At 43.5% G+C, this 25,981-nt stretch overlaps 1 protein-coding gene across 2 annotated transcripts in view; it reads right to left on the bottom strand.

Annotated features, from left to right (window-relative positions):
* Positions 1 to 25,981, bottom strand: part of SUCO (SUN domain containing ossification factor) — a 42,039-nt gene that overhangs the window by 7,352 nt on the left and 8,706 nt on the right. Inside the window, exons 6-18 of one of the 2 annotated variants that reach the window (XM_081915035.1) lie at positions 24,116 to 24,260; positions 22,151 to 22,262; positions 17,433 to 17,557; positions 15,868 to 15,935; positions 14,794 to 14,901; positions 14,252 to 14,357; positions 7,800 to 7,820; positions 7,533 to 7,588; positions 7,046 to 7,137; positions 5,484 to 5,549; positions 4,196 to 4,270; positions 2,416 to 2,500; positions 715 to 1,848 (exon numbers count right to left, since the gene is read on the bottom strand). In XM_081915035.1, the coding sequence (XP_081771161.1) occupies positions 715 to 1,848; positions 2,416 to 2,500; positions 4,196 to 4,270; positions 5,484 to 5,549; positions 7,046 to 7,137; positions 7,533 to 7,588; positions 7,800 to 7,820; positions 14,252 to 14,357; positions 14,794 to 14,901; positions 15,868 to 15,935; positions 17,433 to 17,557; positions 22,151 to 22,262; positions 24,116 to 24,260 (2,193 nt within the window). The remainder of the gene's footprint in view (positions 1 to 714; positions 1,849 to 2,415; positions 2,501 to 4,195; positions 4,271 to 5,483; positions 5,550 to 7,045; positions 7,138 to 7,532; positions 7,589 to 7,799; positions 7,821 to 14,251; positions 14,358 to 14,793; positions 14,902 to 15,867; positions 15,936 to 17,432; positions 17,558 to 22,150; positions 22,263 to 24,115; positions 24,261 to 25,981) is intronic. The other variant, XM_081915036.1, reaches the window with a different exon arrangement.

Genomic DNA, 25,981 nt, shown 5'->3' with positions numbered 1-25,981 from the left:
CCCTGACACTTGCAATGATATTCAGTGGTACCTCGGGTTACATACGCTTCAGATTACATACGCTTCAGGTTACAGACTCCGTTAACCCAGAAATAGTACCTCAGGTTAAGAACTTTGCTTCAGGGTGAGAACAGAAATTGTGCTCTGGCGGCGCAGAGGCAGCAGGAGGCCCCATTAGCTAAAGTGGTGCTTCGGGTTAAGAACAGTTTCAGGTTAAGAACGGAACTCCAGAACGAATTAAGTACTTAACCCGAGGTACCACTGTATACAGTTTTCTCTATACCCCTTGAAAAGGATACTTTCGCAAGCATCTAGTTTAAATCATTTTTCTAAATGTGCACAAGGGCCCTTTGCACCTTGAAGCAAAATTTGACGTTTGGGACACGCAGAAGAAATCTTGCCCAGTGCAGTTAAGCTGCACTTCCTGGCCTTCATGCTTTCCTAAGAACACTTGGTGTGTATCACTCTTAAACCACTGAACGTACTTTAGCTAACAGAAAGTTCCTCAACTGTCTTAGTAAGGAAACAGGAGCACCCCTCAAAAGAAGCTTAGAGAACCACCTCCCTAGGAATGTGAGTGATCTCCTTTTAGAGCTTTTGGAGCTGCTCAGATCATACTCAGGGTGCAAGCAGTTAATTTAGTCCCGATTTTCTTCATCAACTTTTAAAACGTCTCAGAAGTGAAAATACAAGGCTATGGAAAGCTAGACCTACCTTTGACTCAGTTCTTCCAAGTAGCGGCTGCTGAGAGACATATTCACTTCCAGGGCTTTAATGCGGTTATTGAGCCTCATAAACACAGACTCTTTTTGATTTGATCCGTGAACAAGATTCCCATTTCCATAACCCAAGTCTGTGGAATTCTGCAATTCGGCATAAAAATCTGTAGCTGTCCGTGGCAATCCAGAAACAGGAATAGCAAGAAATGCTTCCTCAGCTGTTTGCTCATCGTCCTTTATTTCTAAAGATGATGTTTCCACAAGAGACACCACTTGCTTTTCTGCATCTGAAGAACTAATTTTTGCTTCGCCCTCATAGCTTTCTGCAGCTACTGTACATTCAGACTGTGGAATAGTCTCTGTCGGTTTTGAAATAATTTCAGTTGAGGTTTTTTCATCTGTGTTCATGTCACTGAATTCAATTACAATGCTGGTTGCAGATGGATTCTCTGCAGCAGACCCAACAACTCCATCTTCTTCAGTAGGACTTTCCTCTTGTGAAGGGGCCTCTGGGGTTTCAGATACGGCTTCAAGTTTTGTAGGTTCCGAGGATGCCTCAACTGTGGACAGGGACTCAGCTCCTGTGGTAGCATCCAAGAGAATGGACTGAGACACAGTTTGTGGGTGACTGGGCTCCAGTTCAAAAGTGCCCTCCGTCTGATTGATCACAGCCCCATTCAAGATGCTACTTAAGACACTGACAACAGTTTCAGATGGCTCTACAATTAAGGTGTCCGATTTCTCTGAAGGATGTTCATGCGCCAAAACTGGCAACGATTTGGTTGGAACCAGCTGGGCCTGCCAAGTAGCAGCCGAGTAGTATTTTTCCCAACTGGTGTCACTTTTGCTACGGTAACGGTGAAGTGTCGCTACCACTGAACACCACTTGTACAGATACTCTGAGAAACTGGAAATGCAACAGACTGTCAATAGTTCGTAGCAATAGGTTTGTGTTTCAGACTCAAACCACGGTATGTCTTCTTCCTGCTCATCACTGGGCAGTAAGGTCACTGTGGACTGAATTGCTTCCTCTTCATATTCATGGACTAGCTGAACAATCGGGCTCTCTCTTGTTGCATCTAAGACTAGCAGCTCTTTATCCATTTGTAGGATCTCTGAAGTAACAAGCCTATAAACAGAAGTTTAGAAGTACACATCAAGATGCAGTTTAGCAGATCCCTAAAACCTTTGCCAACTCGAAAGTTACTGCCATTCTCCTAACCTACCCCTAAAGAGTCTGGCTTCAGAGATTTGCCCTGCAATTCCATATATGGCCAGAGTTTCATATCAAGGTCTTGTATACTACAGGATCACTGAGGGTCAGGAAGTTATTTTTGGACCAAATATATTTCAAATTGACCGCAACTGTTCTGGGAAATGGGTCGAGAGTGAGAGAGAATGGAGCTCCCCCTCCATACCCCTTCACTAGGTGAAGATTTAAACTATTCCAAGGCAGAGCTGGATTGCAGGGCCCAGGGAAGGCTGGCTAAGGGCTGAGGTCATGTTGGGAATACAAGCCAGGGAAGGATGATCAAGCCAAGAGTAATGGACGTGGGTGAGGACAGAGATGGGGAAGCATGGGGGCTCTGATCTTAATGGTACTTTTGACTGTACAGTATTTATATTATTTGCAATCTGCTAAAAAAGACTCTGGGTCTGGGCAGCTTCAAGTCCAACACATAAGCAAATCACTTACTCTAAGGAGGGAATGGTAGTGGGCTCCGGCAGTTTAGGTTCTGGCCAGGAAGTGGAAGTTGTATTTTCAGAGACACTTTTATTTCCTATCAAAGAGACATGCAGATTTATAAGACACCACTTTCCATATAAGACTTAAATACAGAGAATAAAAATAAAAACTAATGGCCTGTGAAATGGACTTGTGATTTTTTTTAAAAAAATCCTCCTCTGTAACCAGGCAGGGCTGTTGGTTGAAAGTTTAATGCAAAGGGACTGCCACCCTCCTTTACCTCCCAAAACCAAGCCCAGAATCTTGAAAGGAAATGCCTCATTCCTAACTATAATAAGAGCCATAGCAGAAAAACAGAACAAGAAGGACAGGGAAGAAGGGCCTTGAAATACACTTCCAAACTAGTGTGTTTATAGAGTCCTCAAGTCTAGTCTCTGCTGCCCCATACATTGTCGTTGGTTGCTAGGTCAAACACTCCCTGTGAGCAAGGTCATAATGCAGAGATGCAGCATACACTTTTATCATCTAATGGTCAGGGGCTCAATCCCAACATCTTCAGGCAGGTCTGGGATTGAAAGACTCTTCTCTGCAAACTCAGACAGCCACTGTTGGTTTGACCAAGCAATACTGAACTAGACAGCTAGCCCTGGAACAAATGGACCCAGCCGTAAACCTATGGAAAGAACAACATTTCTCAAACTCTGAGAAAACTGCATTTCCATGTAGAAGGCTGTTTTCAGCAGGCAACTCTTAAGAGTATACAGAGCCATAGCTGAGAAATGGAGTTTTGAGAGAGCATTCAGAGCAGTGTTCAGATCCCATGTAGAGAACTGGAGAACTATGGGGAGGACTGAGAAAAGCTGCTTGCCTTCTTTAGAAGTCTCCATCCATACAGATGTAGTTAGGCATTTCTCTAGCATCAGCCCGGACAGTGAGCTCCGAGGCTCTTCTGGTGGTTCCCTCACTGCGAGAAGTGAGGTTACAGGGAACCAGGCAGAGGTTTTAGAAGACATCTGAAGGCAGCCCTGTATCAGGAAGTTTTTGATGTCTGACATCTTATTATGTTTTTATATGCGTTGGAAACTGCCCAGAGTGGCTGAGGCAACCGACTCAAGATGGGCCGTATATAAATATTAAATTGTTGTTGCTGCTGCTATCATTATGTCATCCAGGTTAGGGTACTCCGGCACCTTAGACACAGGTGTGCTAAAACAAACCATGACAATTACAAACAAAATGGAACTGTGTAGTACTGAAAGGGTCTGCCTGCGAAACTGAAGCATAAGAAGCTCCTCTGCCTCTGCAACTGGCAGATTGGTAGCCCACTAATGGCAGAAGTTCTCATCAGCAGTGCACTAACAGGGGTCTTCGAGATGCCATCCAAGAGTGACATCTGATGAGGGGACGTAGGATTGCGCACACATTTCAGATTTTTTGGGAGGAGTCTGTTTAAGCAGCCACAGACCAGGCTCCCTGAGGGTGTCCCAAAAAAACGACACAACAACCCCACCCTGAGGAGACTCAGGTTGTGGGTAAGTAGATCAACCAATAAAATGGTGAATTGGCCATAGGAGGACACAGCACAGAAGGAAAGTGGTTTGCATGCTGCATGGATCTCTGGAAGGCTACTGCCATCCAGAGCCAGAACTGCTTAGCACAGCTACTGGTGCATCTACCAGTGGCTTAGATAACCAGGGGAAAGTCTTCACTACAGAGAAGTGGAAAGAAAATCCATCTGGAGCCGGAAAAAACCGACCCCACATCTATTTAACAAGTTGCAATAATTTACCTTGGTCAGTTGAGTCTTCTTCAGTTTTTGCTCCAAGTATATTAGCAGCAATATTCACCATATTCAAAATGGCATCTAAAAAAATAAAAGGATCAAATAGACAAATTTTAAAAATCAAAAGAAAGCCCTCAGAAAACCAGTCTTTTCAAAGCTGCTCCTTCCCACATGCGTTTCGCTGTCTGGTGTGCTGGTGCAGTTTCTGGGTAGCACATTATGCACACATAGCAAAACTGCGCACCCCAAATGTAGTTCACCCAAGCACACCCTCCCCAGAGGTGGCTGAGCAGCATCCGCCCTGCAGAGAAAAGTGCTGGGGGAAGTCCAAGGATTTGCATTTAAGAGCCCATGTCAAGCAAGATCACTCTTCCAACAAACCATTTGCCTGTGTTTCTCAGAACTGAGAAAGTAGTTATCTTTGGACTCAGCTATTCAGTGGTACCTCGAGTTAGAGATGCTTCAGGTTGCAGACTCCGCTAACCCAGATATAGTACCTCAGGTACTATTTTTGCTTCAGGATGAGAACAGAAATCGTGCTCCGGTGGCACAGCAGCAGTGGGAGGCCCCATTAGCTAAAGTAGTACCTTAGGTTAAGAACAGTTTCAGGTTAAGAATGGACCTCCAGAACGAATTAAATTCTTAACCCGAGGTACCACTGTATTAGTAAAAATAAAACATTATAAATGCATTATAACACTGTGACACCAGATGGCGCTTTAGAGCTGAAATCAGAATGAAATTTTCCACTGTGAGCGTTAAAACGGTTTTTCCCAAGCATTTTCAGAGTGTTCTTAATAGCTGTGTAGATGCAGCCTTTGTTAGACAGCAGGAAACTATTGCTGCACTGAGTTCCAGAGAGTCAACCCAAACCAAAACTGAACCAAGTTGCTTGATTGGTCTTAGCCACTTGCCCCATTGTTAGTATCTGAGAGGAGGGGGAAGAGGAAGGAATTCTTCCATCTGCCCAAACAGATGGTCACACAAGTCCAGCTCTCAGTCTAAGGTGATCCAATTAGCTCCAAGGAACAAGTGGGGAAGTAGACCTAGGTCTCCCCAGCCCCAGACTAGCCACTACACAACGAGATAATGTGCAAGTGGAAATCACGGAAATCTTTACAAGCAATGCTGCTTCTGTTAGAGAAATTTCCAACTTTTCCATACAGCTGGCAAATGTCTGTCTCTGCCCTTTATGCATTTCAAGCTAAATTTCTGGACTCTTTCCTACATGGATTCTAAGAATGCGTAGAGTACCTTAGCTCCCCCTCAAAAACACATCCCTGTAATTACTCACTTGTGGCAGAGCCAAGAAGATTTTTTGAAGATTTCTCTTCTCCTGCATTGTAGTCCAAAGGATAATCTGTTTACAATAGAAGAAAACACTTAATTGCAATTCGCACACCTTTTTACCTCAAGAGCACTTCATAAAGTGACTAGAATAGATGGTGCTAAAATTTTTGTATGTCATCTTTCTATTAAAATACTCCCAAGACAAAATATTAACTTCTTCATGTCAAATCCAGGTCGAAAGCTCTCTGCCCCTTGAGAGCCCTTGGGGAGGAGGGCTGTGCCCTTGCCTCTTCTTAGCCCATCGCTGCCCCAGCAGGACTGATCTCTCTCCCCTGCCCTCTGCCCTCTGCCCTCCCAAGGAAAGCCGCCTGCCACTGCAAAGAGAAACAGACAAAGGGGAAGCTGCTGCCTGACGCAGGAGTCCAGCTGAGGATGTCTCTCACTGCAATTTGTAAAATGAAGCCACCCCCCCCCACCTTCCCCAGTGCCTTGTGGGTCTCACCCTGACCTCATCAAGTTCCGGCTGAGACTCAAAAACTGCCCCTAGGTATGGCTTTTGCCACCATAGAGTTGTGGTGATGGGAAAATCTGCATTGGGCTAAACTGCCTTTTTAATGAAACTTATGGAGACAAGGTTCTAGACACAAGGAGGCATAGTTCTGTCAAAATATATTCCAGCCCCCTAGCCAAATTTTCATGTCTCCAGTCATCTTACTTGTGGGGGCAGAGGGAAAAACATGCAATCAGTATTCTGCCCAATTGACTGTGAAACTAAATCTCTTACCTTACAATGCTATGAACAATGAATGCAAACATGATGAGGCTAACTTACAAGGCACAAGAGCCTTCTTTTTAATTTCGATACAATTTTATTAATATTTAGTAAAACTGAAGCACTTTAACAAATCTAGCAATTTACAATCTTGCTGCTCTACCACTGTTTGCTGGACTTTGGGCCCCTTTGAAAAATGTTCCTGGATATGGGTCTTTTTAAAGGTGTAGACCTTTGAAGGGAAAGCCCATGGCTCATGGAAGGATACTAAAAAAAATCAGGAATTGTAAGCCTAGGGAAGGTGAATCTGACAGAATCTGTGCAATTTGCACCATTTATTCTGCATAATTAATTCCATTTCTGCTGATCTTGCAAGAAATTAAAGGTTTTTGTAAGGCACTAAATCCCGTTCACTGACTGCAGTCTTATTCAGCCACTTCTCTTACTGAAATTTCACCAGGTTTAGGAAATGCACTTTCTGGTCCTTATAGTTTGCAAAGGTCTGCTTAAAATTTGCTTCAATTAACCCCTCAGCCCGAGTTTTCACAGCTATAGTTTTAAATCAATATCACAATGATCTCACAGGTAATTGCAATATACAAAAAGCTCACCTCACCATTTCTAATCCTTCACCATGGCTGGTCTTTGTCAGGCTTCCTCCCTGCCCAACTTAGTTTCCTCAGCACTTCTTTTAGCCCCCTTGCCTGCCCAGCATTCTGGGTTCGCTTATTATTTAGAAATGATTAGCAAACAATTCAAGCTAATCTTAAATTGTGACCAGCCTGCTTCCTTACCATAGTCTTCATCAAAAAGCTCTTGCCTTTCAGACTGGTACTGTGAATCAGCTATTTCTTCATATTCTTCAACCATGCTAGTTCCAAACACCCTGTAAAAAAACGTGTTTAATTAAAATGGAAATGGAGGCAGAGGGAGTTTGTCTACCTGGTATCCTGTGTAAAACTGAGATGCATAGCAGATGAAAGCTCCCACTGTTTCAAGACTTCACGTTTCACAACTTTATAGATAAAGCCAATTAGTTCTCAAGATGTCTGTTACAGTGAGTGTTATCAAGTCTTTTAGCCCCCTTGCCTGCATTGGTGTTTGCAAAAGCCATTTATATAGAAATATAAATGGCTTTTGCAAACACCAATGCGTTTTTGAAACTCAGTGGCTGGGGTTATTAGTTATTTGGGGAGTGGAGTGGGGGGGGGCAGCACCAGAAAAATATGTTTCACGGTGACAGGAGACTAGAAGCATCTGCTCAATTTCATCAACTATTACCTTATAAGGCTTAAAGGACAAAAGTGTTCTGATCCAAAATGTGACACCAACTCCACCTAAAGAATAATAAAAAAGCATTTAATAATGAATGGCCTGCAAGTGCACCAAGTAACAGTTTGCATAACAAAATAGAAAAAGAATGTTTATATTAGCCATGCGGTAACAGAAAAGATCTTGCCCGACTCTAATTCTTGCCATGCATTAGTGTGCTGAGCCACAGAATACACCCGTGTTCTAGGCACCCAACGTTACGAAGAGGTTGCTAACCTTTAAGTACTTGATGAACATCTGAAGCAAGAGAAAAGGGGGGAAAGAAGTGTCAATAGACTGTATGCATGCCACAGGCAACAATATTAGCGACTTAAGGAATTACGGAACATGACCACTGTGTGTTACCCTTCCTTCCCTCTTTGCCTCCCGCCCCAAATAATCGCTACAAAGGATGCATTTGCAAGGGAAGGGAAGATGCACATTAATGTCTACAATAACATGCAGAGTAAAATTGCAGCTTCTTGTTATATGATCAAAACTTTGACATGCATAAAAATTACAGTACCGACTGTATACCAAGGAAAAAACACTGCTATCAGATGTTTTCATTTGTTAACTGTGTAATATAAAATTAGTTTCTACTTCCTAAATCTGTTACTGTCAGGGGCTCAGGAGCAGAGGCACAGGAGAGGGAGGAAATGGAGAGCGAGGGGGAGGAATCCGAAGGGAGCGTAAGCGAGGACAGTGGTCCGAGGTCCCTGAGTCTTTCCAGCGAATCGGAAGATTCACAGAAGGGGGCGCCCATGGTCAGAGCAAGGGGGGTGCCTAGGGGGACACCCCAGGAAGAAGGGGCCAGAGGGGACTCAGAGAGCAGCAGTTGGAAATCAGGACCAGCTTCCCCACCAGAGCGCAGTGGGGGGGGGGAGGAGTCCCAGGTATCGGGATCAGGCTGCTCACCACCAGCGGGAGGAGATGAGTCAGGATTGACCACGCCTCCATCGGAGAGCGCGGAAACGGTCGAGAGGAAAGTTGGAGGCTGGGCGCGCGCGCCAAGTTCAAATGTACAGGCGAGCGGCACAGCAGGTAGCCCGGATAGGGAGCCAGGTCCTAAAGCCCGCCGGAAGGAGGGACAAGAGTCAGGGGGGTCAGCGTCAGAAGAGTCCAGAAAGGAGGAGACCCCGGGGGGCAGAAGGACCCAGAGGAGGAAAGAGCAACGGAAGAGGTGGAGTAAGGCTAGAGTCTTAAACTGGTGTACAGGGGGCGGAGACTCAGACGGAGCTTCGCCGATCTAGGTTCTAAGATGTAGAGCTGCACGCTGTGGCTTGGAAATGGAAACTGAACTTCAATAAAGATTTTTTGTACATTATTACTGACTAGCGTTGGTCCTCTGTGAGCTGGGACCTAGAGGCAGCTCTGACAGTTACTTTTGGATTTCTTCTAACTGCACTACAGCAGAAGAAATAAACCTACAGGTAGTTTTTGGAAGACAACTAAAAAAAACCTAAGGTTGCCTCTTGCAAATATCAGTTACTGATCTGCCAAAATATAATGGCTTCTCTTATTTTAAGAGCTTTCCAAACTTGTCATCTTAGCGACACCCTTTTTAGAAATGCATTATTTCGTGACACATTAATTCAGTTTTACTAGCAAACCGGAAGTTAAACTAACCCCTTTCCAGCCCCGGCAGGAGCATGGGGAGCATTCACGCACTGCTGCAGCTGACACACTAACGTGTTGCTACATAGTTTGCATAGCTCTGGCTTAGAAAATCAAACATAAATCACGTTACGTACAGTTCCATTAAGGTAGAAATTATGAATATGAATGAAGAAGCTTCGCAGTTTTATGTTTCATTCCTACCTTTGTGTATATTTTTTAAAAATCTAACCAAGGTAGGAACACAGCACATACTATTTTCCTTGGGGTATTATATTTACTTTCTAAAAGGCTGGCTGTTTATGTTCAGGAATTGTTAAACTCCTATGTTTGCATGCAAATCCAAAGATTTTGTTTATGTTCCGATAATCTGTATTTTAATTCTCCTTATCTGATCTTTTGATGACTAGGAGTGGCCGAGATCACATAGCACTGGTCCTGAAGGATCTTCACTGGAAACACTGGTATGTTTCTGAGCACAATTCAAAGTGTTGGTGCTGACCTTTAAAGCCCTAAACGGCCTCGGTCCTGTATACCTGTAGGAGCGTCTCAACCCCCATTGTTCTGCCTGGACACTGAGATCCAGCACCAAGGGCCTTCTGGCGGTTCCCTCACTGTGAGAAGCCAAGTTACATGGAACCAGGCAGAGGGCCTTCTCGGTAGTGGCACCTGCCCTGTGGAACACCCTCCCTTCAGATGTCAAGGAGATAAAGAATTACACAACTATTGGAAGACATGTGAAGGCAGCCCTGTCTAGGGAAGCTTTTTAAACCCTAGACTGGTTTTCTTATTTCAAATGATCCCAATTCTGGCGGCCTCAAAAAATGGCAACAAGAACTATCTCAATTTATATGGGAGGGCAGGAGACCCAGGATTAAGCATCAAATTTTAATAGATATAAAGGATAGAGGTTGCTTCGCCCTGGCGGATTTGAAATTGTATTATGAGGCGGCCTGCCTCATGTGGATGAAGGATTGGTGCAGTTTGAAAGATATGGATATGCTGAACTTGGAGGGACATAATAACTGTTGGGGTTGGCACACCTATTTAATATATGGAAAGGCAAAAATACACAGATTTCTCAAATCATATCATAAGGACATCACTTCTTAAAGTTTGGGAGAAATATAAAGATCGGTTGGAGTTCAAAATCCCGTGGTGGGCCTCTCCAGTAGAGGCCACAGTGGTGAAGAAAAAAAATTTGTTGGAAAATTGGTCTACCTATAAAACACTTTTGAAAGAAGAAGAGAACCAACGGAAACTTAAGAGCTTTGAGATGTCATTGCAAATTGGTTCCAATATTATCAAATATTTGCAAGATGTAAAGTAGATAAACAAAAAGGGTTTGCCAAGGAAACCTCGAGATTTGAATCTGACGTAATAAATTCAAAAAATAAAACCCTCTCTAAAGCTTATCGCCGCCTCCTCGACTGGGAAGTCAAGGAGGAGGAAGTTACATCAGTCATGATAAAGTGGTCTCAAGACTTTGGGTATGTTATAACAATATCCCAATGAGAAAACCTGTGGAAGAATAGTTGGAAATTTACTACGTGATATGCCATAAAGGAAAACTTGTTAAAAATGCAACACCGGTGGTATTTAACTCAATGGAAATTAGCCAAAATATACTAAGGAGCCAAAAGTAATTGTTGGAGATATGGAGGCCAAACAGGCTCACTGTACCATATATGGTGGTAATGTAGCAAAATAAAGAAATATTGGGAGGAAATCCACTTTGAACTAGAAAAAATGTTAAGAATCTCATTTATTAGGAAACCAGAGGCATATCTGTTGGGATTTACTGATTCAGATATTCCTAAAAAAATTAAAGACCTTTTTTGTATGCAACAGTGGCAGTGAGAGTTCTTATAGCTACAAGGTGCAAGAGCGACATAATTCCTTCTAGACAAGAGGGGATACAAAAATCGATTGAATATGCTGAATTAGATAGATATCTAATTAGAATTAGATATCTGAAAAAATAAAAAATAAACCGAGAATTGAATTTGTATCAAAATGGGAGGCCTGCAGAACATATCTTAAACAAAATTATACCTTGTTAAAATCTGTAGCAGCTTTTGAGTGATCCCAGCAGTTTTCATTAATTGCTTATATAAACATTTATAAATTGTGAAAATATTAATATGAAAATAGTATTTTGATGTGGCATTAAATTTATGGAATAAATGGGAGGTTGGGTATAAATGATAATGAGATTTTTATTTTTATTGTACCATGAAATTGTGTAAATTTCTTTCCTTTTCCCTCCCCTCTTAAGTTGTACCCCTTTTCAGTATTGTTCCCCCCCCCGTATGTAATAAGCATGGAAATAAGCGGGGGGGGGGGCGCGGGGAAGAATTACACAACTTTTAGAAGACATGTGAAGGCAGCCCTATACAGGGAAGTTTTTTAAGGTTTAATGTTTTACTGTGTTTTTATATATGCTGGAAGCTGTCCAAAGTGGCTGAGGCAACCCAGCCAGATGGGCGAGGTACAAATAATGAATTATTATTCTTATTATTAATAAATTTGGGCTCCAGTCCATCTTCTCACGTACAAAATCTCTGGTTGCGAACAATATTCCCACAGATGTATGTACCTGGAAAACCAGCAGCTACTTTCGCAGTATTTTATTTTTCACCTGATTTTTTAAGCCATGTTTTCCCCCCTTCCATGTTTCCATTCACCTTTCGTAACCCTCTTCATTTTCTCTTAGAAAAAAAAAGGAAGTTGAAGATTTTGAAAGGACAGCGACCTGAGATGGGGTTCCCTATGCATGAGAAGCAGACGGCTGGCATTCTTCCCACGAAGCCCAACAGGTCCTGAAGCCGCTCTCTGCACCTCCATCCAAGCGCAACTATTCTTCTTTCTCCCCCATGTAGAGCCTTTACTGAGCACACAAAACACTTTCCGCCTTCACAACTATTTGCCCTACAACATCAGGTGCCCCTTTCGGGATACAGTGGTTCCACGCAAATGACCCCCACTTCACAGATGAGGGGCAGCAGGAGCTGAATACTGGGGACTAGGCAGAAACAGGGACCGTCAGCGGAGGTTCCAGAGGGGATGCTGCAAAACACCCCCTGTGATGAGGATCTGAGGGGACGGGGCAACTCCTCAGGGTCTCAAACTGCATTGGAACAGCTGGCGCTGGCACAGAGGAGACGTGCATTTATCACACACGCAGCCCATCGCAAGGAAGCATCCAGCAAACAACAGTTTGCCCTAAAGTCAGACAACCGGATGGCCTACAGCAGACATGTCCAACCTGTCAATCACTATCAACCGGTCGATCGCAGGATGGATTTTGGTTGATTGCACAACCATGCCTCGTCGCCTCCGCCCTCGCTCATGGCTGCCGGTCGCTCTCAGTGTGCGCTCGGCCACGGCCAGAGCAACTCCACAGGCGGCATGGCGGTCAAGGCTCCACTTAGCCAGGCTTGCTCTGGCAGGTGCTGGGGCCACCTCCTCAAGCACCCCTCTGACCGCTGGCTCTGCCCAATGCCCAGCCAGCTGGCCAGTCCCGGAAAGGCGTGAGGCGTCTACCTCCGCCCCATGCAAGCCACACGGGATGCAGCACTGCGGAGGGAGCCGCAGGAAGGGCGATCATGCCCCTCCCCCCTCTCCTGGTGGTTCCCATGGAAAGAAAACACCAGGTCCCCCGCCCCTCCGCTCTCCCTCCTAGTTCTGTGGGGACCTTTCCAGCCCCAGCCTAGCAGCATTTACTTGAAAGTAAGCCCCCCGCCCCACAGAGCTTGCTGTCCGGTAAAGGAGGAACCGGACATTTTGGGGCATGTAGGCCTCCCATGTGCGCCAAGGACCCTGGGGGGAGGCTGGGGGGAGGTTATAATATGTTACTATTTTTAGCATCATAATAGTAATTTATTATTTATACCCCACCCATCTGGCTGGGTTTCCGCAGCCAAATATAATACAGGATGAGTCCTTTAAAAGAGGCCTTGTGGATACAGAGTACACGTTCCACGGGACCTCTTTTAAAAGACGCACCTTGTATGTTTAAGTTGAAGAATGACAATGGGAGAGCGTGGTAGATCACGGCCAGTTTTTGATACTGGATAGCCTACTTGAAGTTGGAGGTGCCTGACCTAAAGCATCCAGGAGATAATCTCTAGGGCTGTTTTTCCCCAACTTAAACAAGCAAAGGTGTTTGCCCATTCAGTTGTAGTCAGGAGTACAAACTTGAATAAAATACTGGAGGGCCCAGGTAAGACCCACCCTGCGTAATGACGCGGCCACACACCCCATTAGAATGGCAATGCCAATCTACTTTGAAGTGACCCAGCCCCGTCAAATATTTTATGGGGGGGGGGCAAAGCCCCCTTAGACCCTAGGAGTTGGCTCCTATAGTCGTACTCACTTTTAAAAGGACAAACACCCGTTTTCCTTCCCCTTGAGGGGCACCATTTAAGTTGCCCAGCAGTTCTATTTCATTCTGTATTTATTTCTACTTTTTAAAAATGGATTTGGACTGAACACAATAATGAGAGTTAGTGAAGAGCATATTCTGTCTTGAAACAAGGGCGGCCAACTTGTGGCTCATCTTTGGGAGTGGGGCACAACATGCTGGCTGGGGCTGATGGTAGTTAAGAGTGCAACAACATCTGACGGGGCACATACAAAGCGCCCTAGCAGTATTCCTTGCTTGTTTTCACCTGCAGTTGAAGCTGCAAATGCGAAGGTGTAGAGATCAGGCAGCAGCAGGGAGCATTCTCTCTTTGCCAACAGCACCGGCCAAGAGAGGACTTAAAGGAGGTCCTCCAGCTGTGGGTATCTGTCATGACTGTCCAAACTTGCAGTTGTCTAAGATTAGGTACTGAGAAGTATTCACATACACTTGTGATTCATACAGACTTGGTTGGATCCTCCTATGGCACTGCTGGCATGGAATCACAGAACTGTAGGGTTGGACTGGACAAGAAAGGCCAGGCACTTTGAGGGGTCTTTGCAATCAAGCAGTGCATACATTGCCATACACTCTGGTAGGTATGTGAAGTGGCATGACAACAATCAACGGAACAAGTGAGAAACTTGTAGTAACTGCAGAAACTTACCTTTACATATTTGGCATACATCTGTTCATCCAAAGGGAAGCTCTGGACATTTCTCTCATCTCTGGCATGGAAAGTGCCTAGCTTGACCCACTTATTTGTTGGATACCTAGAACACAACACCCACCAGAAAGATGTTACACACACAGTAACCTCTCAGAAACCAACGAATTCAGAACCTCCCTTATAATACACAAAAATCACTGTTACTGCAATGGGCATCACAAATACTCTATTGCAGGTACAAGGTTATGATGGACGACGCTTAAGCCACCTAGTGCAGATGATGAGTAAAGGATTTCAGTGGTAACCTCAGTACAATTTGGCTTTAAATGCTGGCCATTTTAAAGCTGTGGACTACCAAGACCATATTCTGCTTACCAATTTGCCCACCTGCCCACCCCCCGGCTGGCATGACAGACTGACAAATCAAATAGGTGTCCCAACGACTGGTAATGATGTGCCCATCCCAAATAATGAAACTTAAGCAGCTGTTGCAGTGAAAGAAAGAAACCTTACATTCACCTTCATATCCCGAGACATACCTGTCGCTGATAGACACCAGAAAATCCTTGGGAGTAGATGAAAATAACTCATGATTGGCAATGTCCAGCTGCTTCACTTGAATTGGTTCACACAGTTCAACGACAAACCTGGCAGGTGGGGAGAAAGTCCAGCTGAACTGAGTAGGTAGAATTCACCATGGAAAGATGCTTCAAAGAGCCCTTCATGTGCATTTTCACATATAGATAGCACCAGCAATCCGTAAAAGTCCCTTCCTGCTCAGGCAAGTGCTGAGTGAGGCACAGACTTTATGCAGAGCAGAGCTGCAGATTTCCTTCCATTTCTTTGATGAATTCCTAGCACAGTTTATTAGAAGTTTACATTTGAAAACCAAGTTGGAAATGGTTAATAATTCTGTGTAAGAATTTAGTTGATCTTTAGAAAACCAAAGGTGCATTACAGTGGGCAGACAAGCCTTCCTTAAGCCAATGTTCAACGTGCTTCACAGCCCAAGCCTAGCAGGAGGTCAATTTCCAGTCAGAGGCAGTTGGAAGTTAGTCAAATTAAAACCTTTTGAACCATTCTGAAGATAGGATTTTACATGCAGAAAATCAGGATTTATTATGAATCCTGAATAAAAAACAAAGTATTTGGTGAGGGGGTATAGGTTTTCATGATGCTACAGGACTGCTTCTTAAAAGTTCTTGAAAAACTTTTGTAAGAAACATGAAAATAAAAATAGGTAGGTACTTCACTGGCCAAACTCCATGTTTTCCCTACATTTTGGATTTTGTTATGATTTTGTTTGATATGAAAATATTTGGACCTTAACAAAATTATTTACTTGCATATGGAAAAAACTAGAAAGAAAAACCATGAAGCTGTGCAATTAATATATTTAAAAGTCAAAGCCATTTTATATATTTAATAATTATTTCTTATGTATAACTTCCCTCTGATGAAACCAGTATCTTCTTTGAAAATGCCTTATAAATTGTTGCAATAACTTGATGCAATCACATTTCACACGAGGCTAGTAGCATACAATGCTTGGCTAACAAGGCCTGCCAGTGGCATAACAGATATTTATTTCACTTAGCTGTATAACTACTTACCAGATTTTAGTACTGCATGGATTCAGCATGTAGAGATCCATATTCTCCATTAGTATTGCTGATGTACTCTACAAAGAAGGAAAATAACACTTCATTAAGTGTTAATAACACTTAAAAGAATCCTGGCCTCTTTTTTACTGCTGGTACTTTTAGAAATCTCCACATGCCTTTGGTTTAATTTACAGTATTATTTGTGTGTCCCTTTTCAGTTAAAAGACGGACAACAACCCTGAAGACAGGTCATGTTGTCTGAAAGTATTTAACTGCAACACAGCAATTTGGAAGGGACATAGCTCAATGGCAGGAGACCACCTTTTGTGTGCAGAAGGTCCCAGATTTGAAATACAGGATCTCCAGGTAAGGCCTGGAAAGACTTGTCTGAAACCCTAGAGAGCCACAGCCAGCAAGACAGAAGGGACCAAGGCCTGATTCAACAGAGAAGGCATCTTCTTATGTTCGTAACACTGTGTTACTCTGCTAATCCTGGAGAAACAAGTGTTGGCTTTCTAAAGAAATGTTAACAGAAATACTCAGGCACATTTTGAACAAGACAATTTATGCTCCAATATGAAGACCAAGATGATCAATAAACAGTGCAGGCATTAATTTGTGGAGAGCTAAGTTTAAGAAACATCTCATCCACAGATTCACAGCTAGACCTCTAAGGCTGGGTTAAATGACATCCCATGCCCTTTTAAAATGTGTTTGGGGGTACTGGGTTGTTTTTGTTTTGATTATGTTTTTTGTGGTTTTATATTGTGATTTTGTCTTGTGAACCGCCCTGAGACCTGTGGGTATAGGGTGGTATACATTAATAATAATAATAATAATAATAATAATAATAATAATAATAATACGTTACCTAGCCTGACAAGATTTTAGAGCACTTAAGGAGTGCTGGTTAAGTTATGTAAAAATTAGAGCTGAAACTTCAGTTCATCAATGCTATCATAAGAACCTTAGTCTCCCACTGAACTTTACTTCCCCAATACCTATTCATTGGTGGGGCCATTTGGAGTGGGACTTTTGAAGAGCCCCTTGCCATCTAGGCTGCCATAAAATGCTGCCGTCTTTTCTTTCTTTATTGAGATGAGGTGCTATGGTACCTTAAAGATAAACAAGTTTATTCTAGCATAAATTTATGGAATAGAGTTGTTCTAGCTCATCCTTCTCCAACCTGTAGCCCTCCAGATGTTCTGGACTACAACTCCCAGCCCCTCTAAACCTTGGCCATGCTGCCTGCAGCTGGCGGGAATTGTAGTCCAAACCGTCTGGAACTTCACCTTCATGGGCTGGCATGGCCACTTCTCCTTGGTGCCAACACTGCCAGTTGTCTCTTCAGCTCTTTCCCTCTCAAGGGGCCAGCTGACTGGCAGAAAGAGTTTTCCATCCTAGCCAGCAGCAGTGGGAATCCTCTCAGTGTATTCTCTGGGGAGAACTGAATCAAGAAGGCTCCAGCTTTGAAACAGTGTCACAAGAAACCAATTTATTTGTTATATTTAACTGACAAGTCATCAATAGTATTGCCACGTCCACCAACATGGCCTTTGAGGTGGTATACTTACCTTTGCTTCTGGGTTAGCTGCCAGTATTTTGGCACCACACTCAACTGAAGCATAATTATTCCTATTTTTCTGGACCTTTTTTGTGAGATGCTGACCTCCATTGGAGGATGGGTGCATTGACTGACCTGCATACGAAAGGAAGCATACCAACGAATTAGAAAGATCACTATGCCGTTACTTCCAAGCTTCTAAGCTAAAGTGATTTATATACAAGGCAGCAGTATTTAATACTTACATGAAGTTAACAGTAGTATTTGTAATTGCTCAGATTTAGAATACACTGGTACCTCGGGATGCGAACGCGATCCGTTCCAGAGCCCCATTCGCATCCTGAACGAAAGTAAGACGCGAAAGCACGTCTGCGCGTGCCGCCACTTCCACGCATGACGTCATTTTGACTGTCTGCGCATGTGCAAGTGGCGAAACCCGGAAGTAATGTGCTCCGTTACTTCTTGGTTGCCGTGGGGTGCAAGCCGAAAGCGCTCAACCTGAAGCATATTTATCTTGAGGTATGACTGTACTTGCATTTAACAAATAATCTGCCCTGCTCTTTAGCCAAAACAACCTGCTTCCAGAACAGACTATATACCATTGTAAACAACACAGCCCCCTACCCTAAGGCTTACAATTTAAAAATATACATCACAATGGGGAAACGGATTGGGAGGAGTAACCAACAGATTAATTTAATAACCTGCTGAGCTAGAAAGGTTTAAGGATGAGGAGTCCAAAGCTACTGGTCTCTTGGCTGATAAGCGCAGCCGTGCATCCCTTCTCTCCCCAAATGTAAAATTAATCATTTTTCTTACACAAGTGGAGATGCAGAAAAAAAAATCATTAAGATTTTTTTGCAAAAATCCTGAGAATCCATGTGGATCTGTGCTTTGTAACCACATTTTTGAGCCATTGTGGCCCCAGGCAACAGTGGGTGCATGATTTTTTTGGTGCAGGCTGTAGCCATAGACATGCTATGTGATCTGATGGTTAATTTGTGGTGACCCAATGCAAAAATCCTGAGAATCCACGTGGATCTGTGCTTTGTAACCACGTTTTAAGTGGGGAGGGAATGAAAATCACTGAAGGGACAAGGAGCAAAAGAGGGGTGTGCGGAGAAGGAGGCTGCTAACAATGCAGGAGAGGGGTTTAAGGGGAGGGAAGGAAAAACACTGAAGGAACAGAGTTCCCCCTCTTCATGCTGTTGAAAAGCCAGTGAGCAGGCAGACACGCTGCGCAGCTCTTGCCTTAAAGAGAGCTGAGGAGAGTGTCAGCAGCTGTTGCAGACTTTCCAGGGAGCCGGAAGAAGAGAGGTTCCTTTCCTTCTCCCATCTCGCCGAAAAGCCAGCAAGAGCGGCTTCTCCTGCCTGCATTCGCTCCATAAGACGCACACACAGTTCCCTTTTAGGAGGAAAAAAGTGCGGTAAGTATTAGGAATCTCTTGGGATGCAAAAAATATTTTAATCACTCAAAATGTCTAGTAAGAAGGAAGAAGGAAAGAAGGAAAAGTAATTCCTGTCTATTCCACAGATTAAGGCATTTTAATCCTATACAGTTACCAGGAAGCAAGCTCCCATTAAACAGAGTGGTTCTTACTTCTGACTAAACAAAGAAGTACTCTGTAAATTTCATAAATATGGCAAATAGTATGCCTTAAGTGACTCCTTTTATGTTGTTGAAGCAGTAAATAAGTTTAGGTTTGATGTGTACTCCATATATTTTTAACCCCCCCCCCCAAAAAAAACCAGGCAAAATTCTATGTTATACTTTCTCTTATAAATTTGACTAAAAAAACCAAATGCATTAACACGGGAAGCAGAATCCCTCTAAATCAAGACAGACAGGCTCACACAAATAATAAACCTACTGCTTTAGTTAAAGAACATAAATTCCTGGTCTATATATGAATCAGGACGTGACAGAATGGATAGTACAACTTCAGACAATATATGGATAAATATTTTCATTGCTTCCCTAGGTAAAAATGCTCCCACCAAGTTGGTGCTAGAAACTCAAACAGTGCTTTTTTTCTAAAAAAAAGTTTAGGGGTACAGTCACACCTTGGGCTGAAGTCGCTTCGGCTTGAGCGTTTTCGGGTTGCGCTCTGCGGCGACCAGGAAGTAACGGATCGCATTACTTCCGGCTTTTGCCGCTCGCGCATATGCTCAAAATGACGTCACGCACATGCACAGAAGTGGCGAATCACAACCTGTGCACGCAGAGACATGGGTTGCGTTCACTTCAGGATGCGAACGGGGCTCTGGAATGGATGCCATTTGCATCCAGAGGTACCACTGTACTCTCATTTTGACTCAAGAAAATCACCATTTTATAGTTCGAATCGGGGGGAATAAATACAGTAAATTAACAAAAGTACAAACGTTTACAAAATGTTTAGGGGTATCTGTACCCCTGCATCCCCCAGAAAAAAAGCATTGAACTCAGGTATGTAAGCTAGGTGCCAAACAACACACTGAAATCTAGGTTGTGGTCGCCACAACAGAATGTCTGTTCACCAGTGGGTTGGACTAAATGACCCTTGGGGTCCCTTCCAATGCTACAATTCTATGGTTTCAGCTACACTGCTTTACTGTGGCTATCTCTTACAGCAATTCACTTGTCCCAGTAGGCTAGGAGAAACACACACAGTTGAAACTGAAATGGTTACAGTGGTACTTCGGGTTACATACGCTTCAGGTTACAGACTCCACTAACCCAGAAATATTACGAAAGCTCATACCAAGAACTAACTTAGTTGGTCTTTAAGGTGCTACTGGAAGGAATTTTTTTTGTCCAGAAATATTGCTTCAGGTTAAGAACTTTGCTTCAGGTTGAGAACAGAAATTGTGCTCTGGCGGCGCAGCAGCAGCAGGAGGCCCCATTAGCTAAAGTGGTGCTTCAGGTTAAGAACAGTTTCAGGTTAAGTACGGACCTCCAGAATGAATTACGTACTTAACCCGAGGTACCACTGTATTAACTATGGACTAAGACAGAGGTTTGCCAACTGTGATCGCCAACCTAGCGCCCAGAAATCTCCACATGGTCGCAGTTGGAGCCCTGCCAGTAGCAAAATGTGCATGGTTAATTTCGAACACTGCACCAAGTAGAAACTAGAAGATTAGGGAGATGAGTCAAGTGGGGTTTTAATCTCAAGCAGATGTGCATATGAGAAAATTCACAGCAAAATACAAAAGAGAACTAAGAATAGGTGATTTGATTACATGCACTAATGCTGGAATAGGGGATTGTGTCAAAGGCAGCACGGAGAAGGTGGGCTTGGCTCAGTGATTTGGAGAGGAAGAGAGGCAGCACCCCATGAGCCAAGGTGGCCTAGAGGCAGCACAGGAGCATGGCTTGCACCTGGCCTGCACACCCCCCCCCCACTTCAGCCTGTCCCATTAGACAGCCACAGGCTGGCTCTGCAGCCCTTCCACATGGAAAGCCCAATTTTTGTAGGCCAGAATGTCCTAGTTTTATTCAACAAAGTAAATAACTAAAGGGGGTGCCCAAATTCTTATTTCTGATATCGCAAGGTGGGAAAATGAAACAAGGGTCCTTAAAAAACAAATTAGGGAACACCTCTGTCATATCAAAAATAAAAACTGGGCACCCTTTGGTTTGTTCTTTTACGGTACAAAATCCTTAATCAGTTGCATTTAGACAATCATTTCAGCCCTTGCTTAATGGGAGATCTAGCTAACAGAAACTGCTATGACTAAAGGCTGTGTTGTAAAAACAGAGCACCCCTTACATCTCCCTTCTGCAGGGCTGGGATACTTATGTCGTCTTAGTGAGCTGGTTATTATGCCAGCAGACCAAGGACACGGAAGGCAAGACCACAGTTCCAGGGGGGATCTGATCTCTGCACAGCTGATTACACCACAGCCGTATGTTTATCTAGATCAGGGGTTCTCTATCTTTCTTCCCATGGACTGAAAATTACTGGCCACCCCTGACCCCCGTCACAAAACGGTGGTGAAAAAGTTCCTTAGCTCAGTGTTCCTCAAGCTAAGTACAGGACCTGGCTGAGGAAACACTGTGGCTCAGCCTCTCCATTGGAGGCAGAATTTCCTGATCCAGAGTCTCTACGTGGAAAAGACTTTTTATAAATATATTTCCCCTCGCCATGCCTCTCAAAAGTATTTTACCCACCTCCTGGCATTTCTTCTCCCATTCTCCTTTCACTTGCACCTTAACCCTCCACTCACCCACAACATGCCAGTTTCCTTCCTCCCTGGTCCTTTAACATTCACTTTTTCCTCCTCTCTTCCCCGCTTCACAATCTTTTATCTTGCTTTCTGATTTCCTTCCTCTCAAAGCAGAGAGGCTTTCCTTTTCCTGCTGCTTCCCAGCCACCTTCACTCAGCACACAAGGAGTGGGTGGAGCTGGCACTGGTCCAGCCCAAAGGCTACAGCTGGGCTAGCAGGCTGGGACACTGCAGCCCATGGCCCCCAAGTGGTCTTGGCCCCCTGATTAAAATAGACTGATTAGAGAAACACAAGCGCTGCATCGCAAAAGGACATTTGTTAACAAAACTCGTGAACAAAACAAAAAATACAGTTATACAGAAAACCAGAGTCTCTCCCCCTTTGGGAAGGGTTTTGAAAGTTTCTTTTTAAATAAAAAAGGGTCAGTGTTAAATACTTGATTTTTAAGGGATAAGTCTGTTCAAAGTTTTCAAGAACAACCCAACAACCCCCCCCCCCAAAAACCCTGAACTCACTCTTTTCTTTTTCCACTTCCATAACCTGCTTTTTCCATTCATCAAAAGTGGGAATATCTCCTGGATCCTTTGGGCTTATTACAGAAGTTGGGTCAATTTCTCCTACTTTTCTCTGCAAGGTTTTCAGATATTAACAAAAAACAACAAGACAGGCAATAAGGCAAGCAATCAAAACAGTGTAAGGCTTCAAGAACCAAACATTAAAAGGCAAGTTATGCCCAGCAGGCTGCATGATAAGCTGACCATTCTATTGCATAGCAGTGCTTTTACAATTTTTCTTAATTGTTATTTTGCAAAACACAGCTTGTGTTTGGGGGGAATGTGATGTGGAAAATGTGCTGGTTAGAGAAAGGAATGAAATGTGTGTCCTACTACACTTCTGAGACCCTAAGGTACTCAGTAGTACTCAGACTATCATGAAGGGAATAACCCAATCACTTACAAGGTTGTAGATACCAAAACAGAGAATCTAGTACAGCCTTCCCCAGCCCTTTGCCTTCTAGATGTTCTGGATTGCAAATCCTATCAGAACCAGCTGAGATGGTCAGAGCTTATGGGAGCTGTAATCTAAAACATTTAGAAAGCACCAGTTTGCTGAAAGCTACTACATATTTACAGTAAGAAAGAAGTGGGAGTTTTATTCTATTCGCAATGCCATTGACTTTTCTGCTTTTTCTGTTTTTCCTTTAAAATCATTAAAAGGATAAGCCATGAACTCTCAAGGGAAGGGAAAGGAGAATGTTAGCCGCTTTGAGACTCCTTAAAGGGAGTGAAAGGCGGGATATCAAATCCAAACTCTTCCTCTTCCTCAATGTTTCAGAGTGAATTTCTGTAATGCCTGCATTGTTCATCTTCAACTGAGAAGAAATATTTAACAATGATTTTCTATGTTCACTCAAGTTCCAAAATGCTGGGAAACTACAGTTGTTAAGGACCAACCTTTTACCAATGTTTTATTTAGGTCATTTTTTAAAAAAAATGGTATGGCATCCTATCTTGTGGTTAGTTTCAGTTTTGCCACCACTTTGCAGCCAGGTGACTGTCCAAGGCAGAGCAGTGGAGCCAAGTTCCAGATGGGTCTGTTGACCGGAACAGTCACACACGAACCTGTCCATGCAACTGTGGCTCTTCCTGTGAACAACCCAATCTGGAAGGAGTCCGCCCTCCAGTTCCAAGGTAGGGATGAAGAGGGAACGAACCAGATGATTCCAACAAGCATTTCAAGTTTAGTGTCTGGGGTGGTGCATTTTATCTGCTGGTCTCGGCACTGTTTTTGCTGTAGTTACTGTATTTTTAATGTGCTTTCACATGAAAGCAGGAGAGTAATGTTAAAATAAAATCAACAGTAAGGTAAAGGGACCCCTGACCATTAGGTCCAGTCGTGACCGACTCTGGGGTTGCAGTGCTCACTTCGCTTTATTGGCCGAGGGAGCCGGCGTACAGCTTCCAGGTCATGTGGCCAGCATGACTAAGCCGCTTCTGGCGAACCAGAGAAGAACACGGAAACACCGTTTACCTTCCCGCCAAAGCACTGCCTATTTATCTACTTGCACTTTCATGTGCTTTCAAACTGCTAGGTTGGCAGGAGCAAGGACTGAGCAACGGGAGCTCACCCCATCGAAGGGATTTGAACCGCCGACCTTCTGATCGGCAAGTCCTAGGCTCTGTGGTTTAACTCACAGCGCCACCTGCGTCCCATAAAATCAATAGTAGTGCTTGGCATTTTCCACATTTGAAATATGAGCACCATCTGCTAGTAGTCGAAAGTAAGCTGAAACAGAAGCAGCACGTTAAGTACCTGCCCATTTAAAGTAAGCACTGAGAACCAATACTGTAGAAAGTATAAAGCTGAGAAATGTCAAACCAGAAAGGGAGCAAAATGTTCTTTGATATTTAGTGTGAGAGATAAACATTTACTTGAACCATTTGTATCCCTACAGGGTGTTTGGGGTTATTATCACCTACCTCCCCTCTTATGTTACCCGAAGCATTCAGTGCAGATTTTGGAGTGGTCTTTTGCTCAGTTGCAGGAACTTTGGGTTCGAATTCTGATTTAGTTATCTTTCCCTTTCCATGTGAAGATATATTTTCTATATGTTGACCTACAAGGCTGAAAATACAGCAACATCAGAAACACCTAACTCAAAATATTTTAACATATCAATACATAGAATACAGACAGCACAGAATTCTCACAGAGAACCAGTCAGTTACTATTGAACTTGATAAAATAAGTGTTTTAGTGAAGAGCAGCAATATTCCAAGTATGGTCTCAACTGTGAAAAAAGTCTGTCCTCCAACACGGACAGGCAATGCAAGCCAGAGGAAGCCTGCTTAGCCAAGGATGCTGGTAAAAACTTTTGCTTCTTTTTCAGCTTCTTCTGTAAAGTGACATGTGGTCAGAAGTATTTCAAGTACAGTAATACTGCCCCTCATTAACCTTATTGAAGGGGCAGAAAAAGAAAATCAAACCTGCAAGGCCAGGCAATAAAAAGCTGTTCTGAGTTACTGACTTTGATTATCTAGAAATACATGGTTAGTCAAGGATAGTGTTAGATTATTTACTTGAGCATATACTGGGGGGGGGTGGTCTTTAAGGACTAGGTTTGTTTTTATTTTTTATCTATTACTATCTGTTAGTCACAGGGCCGGATTTACGTTTGATGAGGCCCTCAGCTACTGAAGGTAATGGGGCCCTTTATATGTCCAGCTGTCCTTTGTCAACAACAAATTGTTGCTGTTTTTTTGTGTTGAATATATGCTATATGGTAATTTACGGACCTAATAGGTATCTAAAGCCATTTGCACATAACAAAATATGAATTTTATCAAAGTAATTGTTGAACTGAAATACAATTAAGAAGTATATAAATAATGAGATAATTACTATTACATCCAGGGTTTTTTTCCCCTTTAAATTTTTTTGGGGCCCCCAAGAGAGTGGGGCCCCCTAGGGCAGTGTTTCCCAACCTTGGGCCTCCAGATGTTTTTGGCCTACAACTCCCATCATCCCTAGCTAGCAAGACCAGTGGTCAGGGATGATGGGAATTGTAGTTCAAAAACAGCTGGAGGCCCAAGGTTGGGAAACACTGCCCTAGGGGGCCACTATGGGCACATTGGAAGATGGCCGACAATACCATCTCTCTGACCTATACGGGGTAATTAAGAGGCTGTTATGGGAGTAGGCAGCCTCCTTTGTTGCCCCAAGGAAATGGGGAGCACTGCCCTTGCCTGCTGTGCCCATAAATCACCCCCTAATTCAAAAGAAGGGGATGAGGACCCTAGGCAGAATGCCCCCGTGTGGACCTCGGCTCTCCTGGACGCTGTCTCTGATCGCGCACTAGTTGCAGCAATTTGGAATAATTAATTACAAAAGAAGCAAATGCACATTTTTCAAGTGAAGAAGGGGAGTGAAGTCTGCTAATTTAAGCGACCTCTGCGAAAGAACGGGCTGGAGAAACAGGAATATTTTACGACGAAGATACACCAAAGGCGGGGTATGTTGACAACGGGGCTGAATGGGGGGGGGGCCTTTTTTACTTTCCTTCTATGTGATTTACAAGAACCCCTCCTCATTAGAACCATTGGTTGAACTGACCCAAGCAGGATGATTAAGGTCTGTGTGGAGATAAACTTTAACCAAAAGTATGCTTTATGGAGACTGAGAAGCAATAAGAGCTTTTGAGAATGGCGCAGCAATTAATTCAGAGTCGTCATCTTGCCAAAGGATTTATAGCCAGGAGGACAGAACGGACTTGTTTTCAGACTGCATTCCTAGTGAATCTCCTCAGAGGTTTTGAGAAAGGAGGCAGATTGGTGAAGATTAATGAC

Source organism: Podarcis melisellensis (genome assembly GCF_964234715.1).
Source record: "Podarcis melisellensis genome assembly, chromosome: 6".
In the NCBI taxonomy this organism is placed as follows: Eukaryota; Metazoa; Chordata; class Lepidosauria; order Squamata; family Lacertidae; genus Podarcis; species Podarcis melisellensis.
Note: the sequence above shows the minus strand (reverse complement) of the source record. Positions and strands in the feature narration are given on the sequence as shown.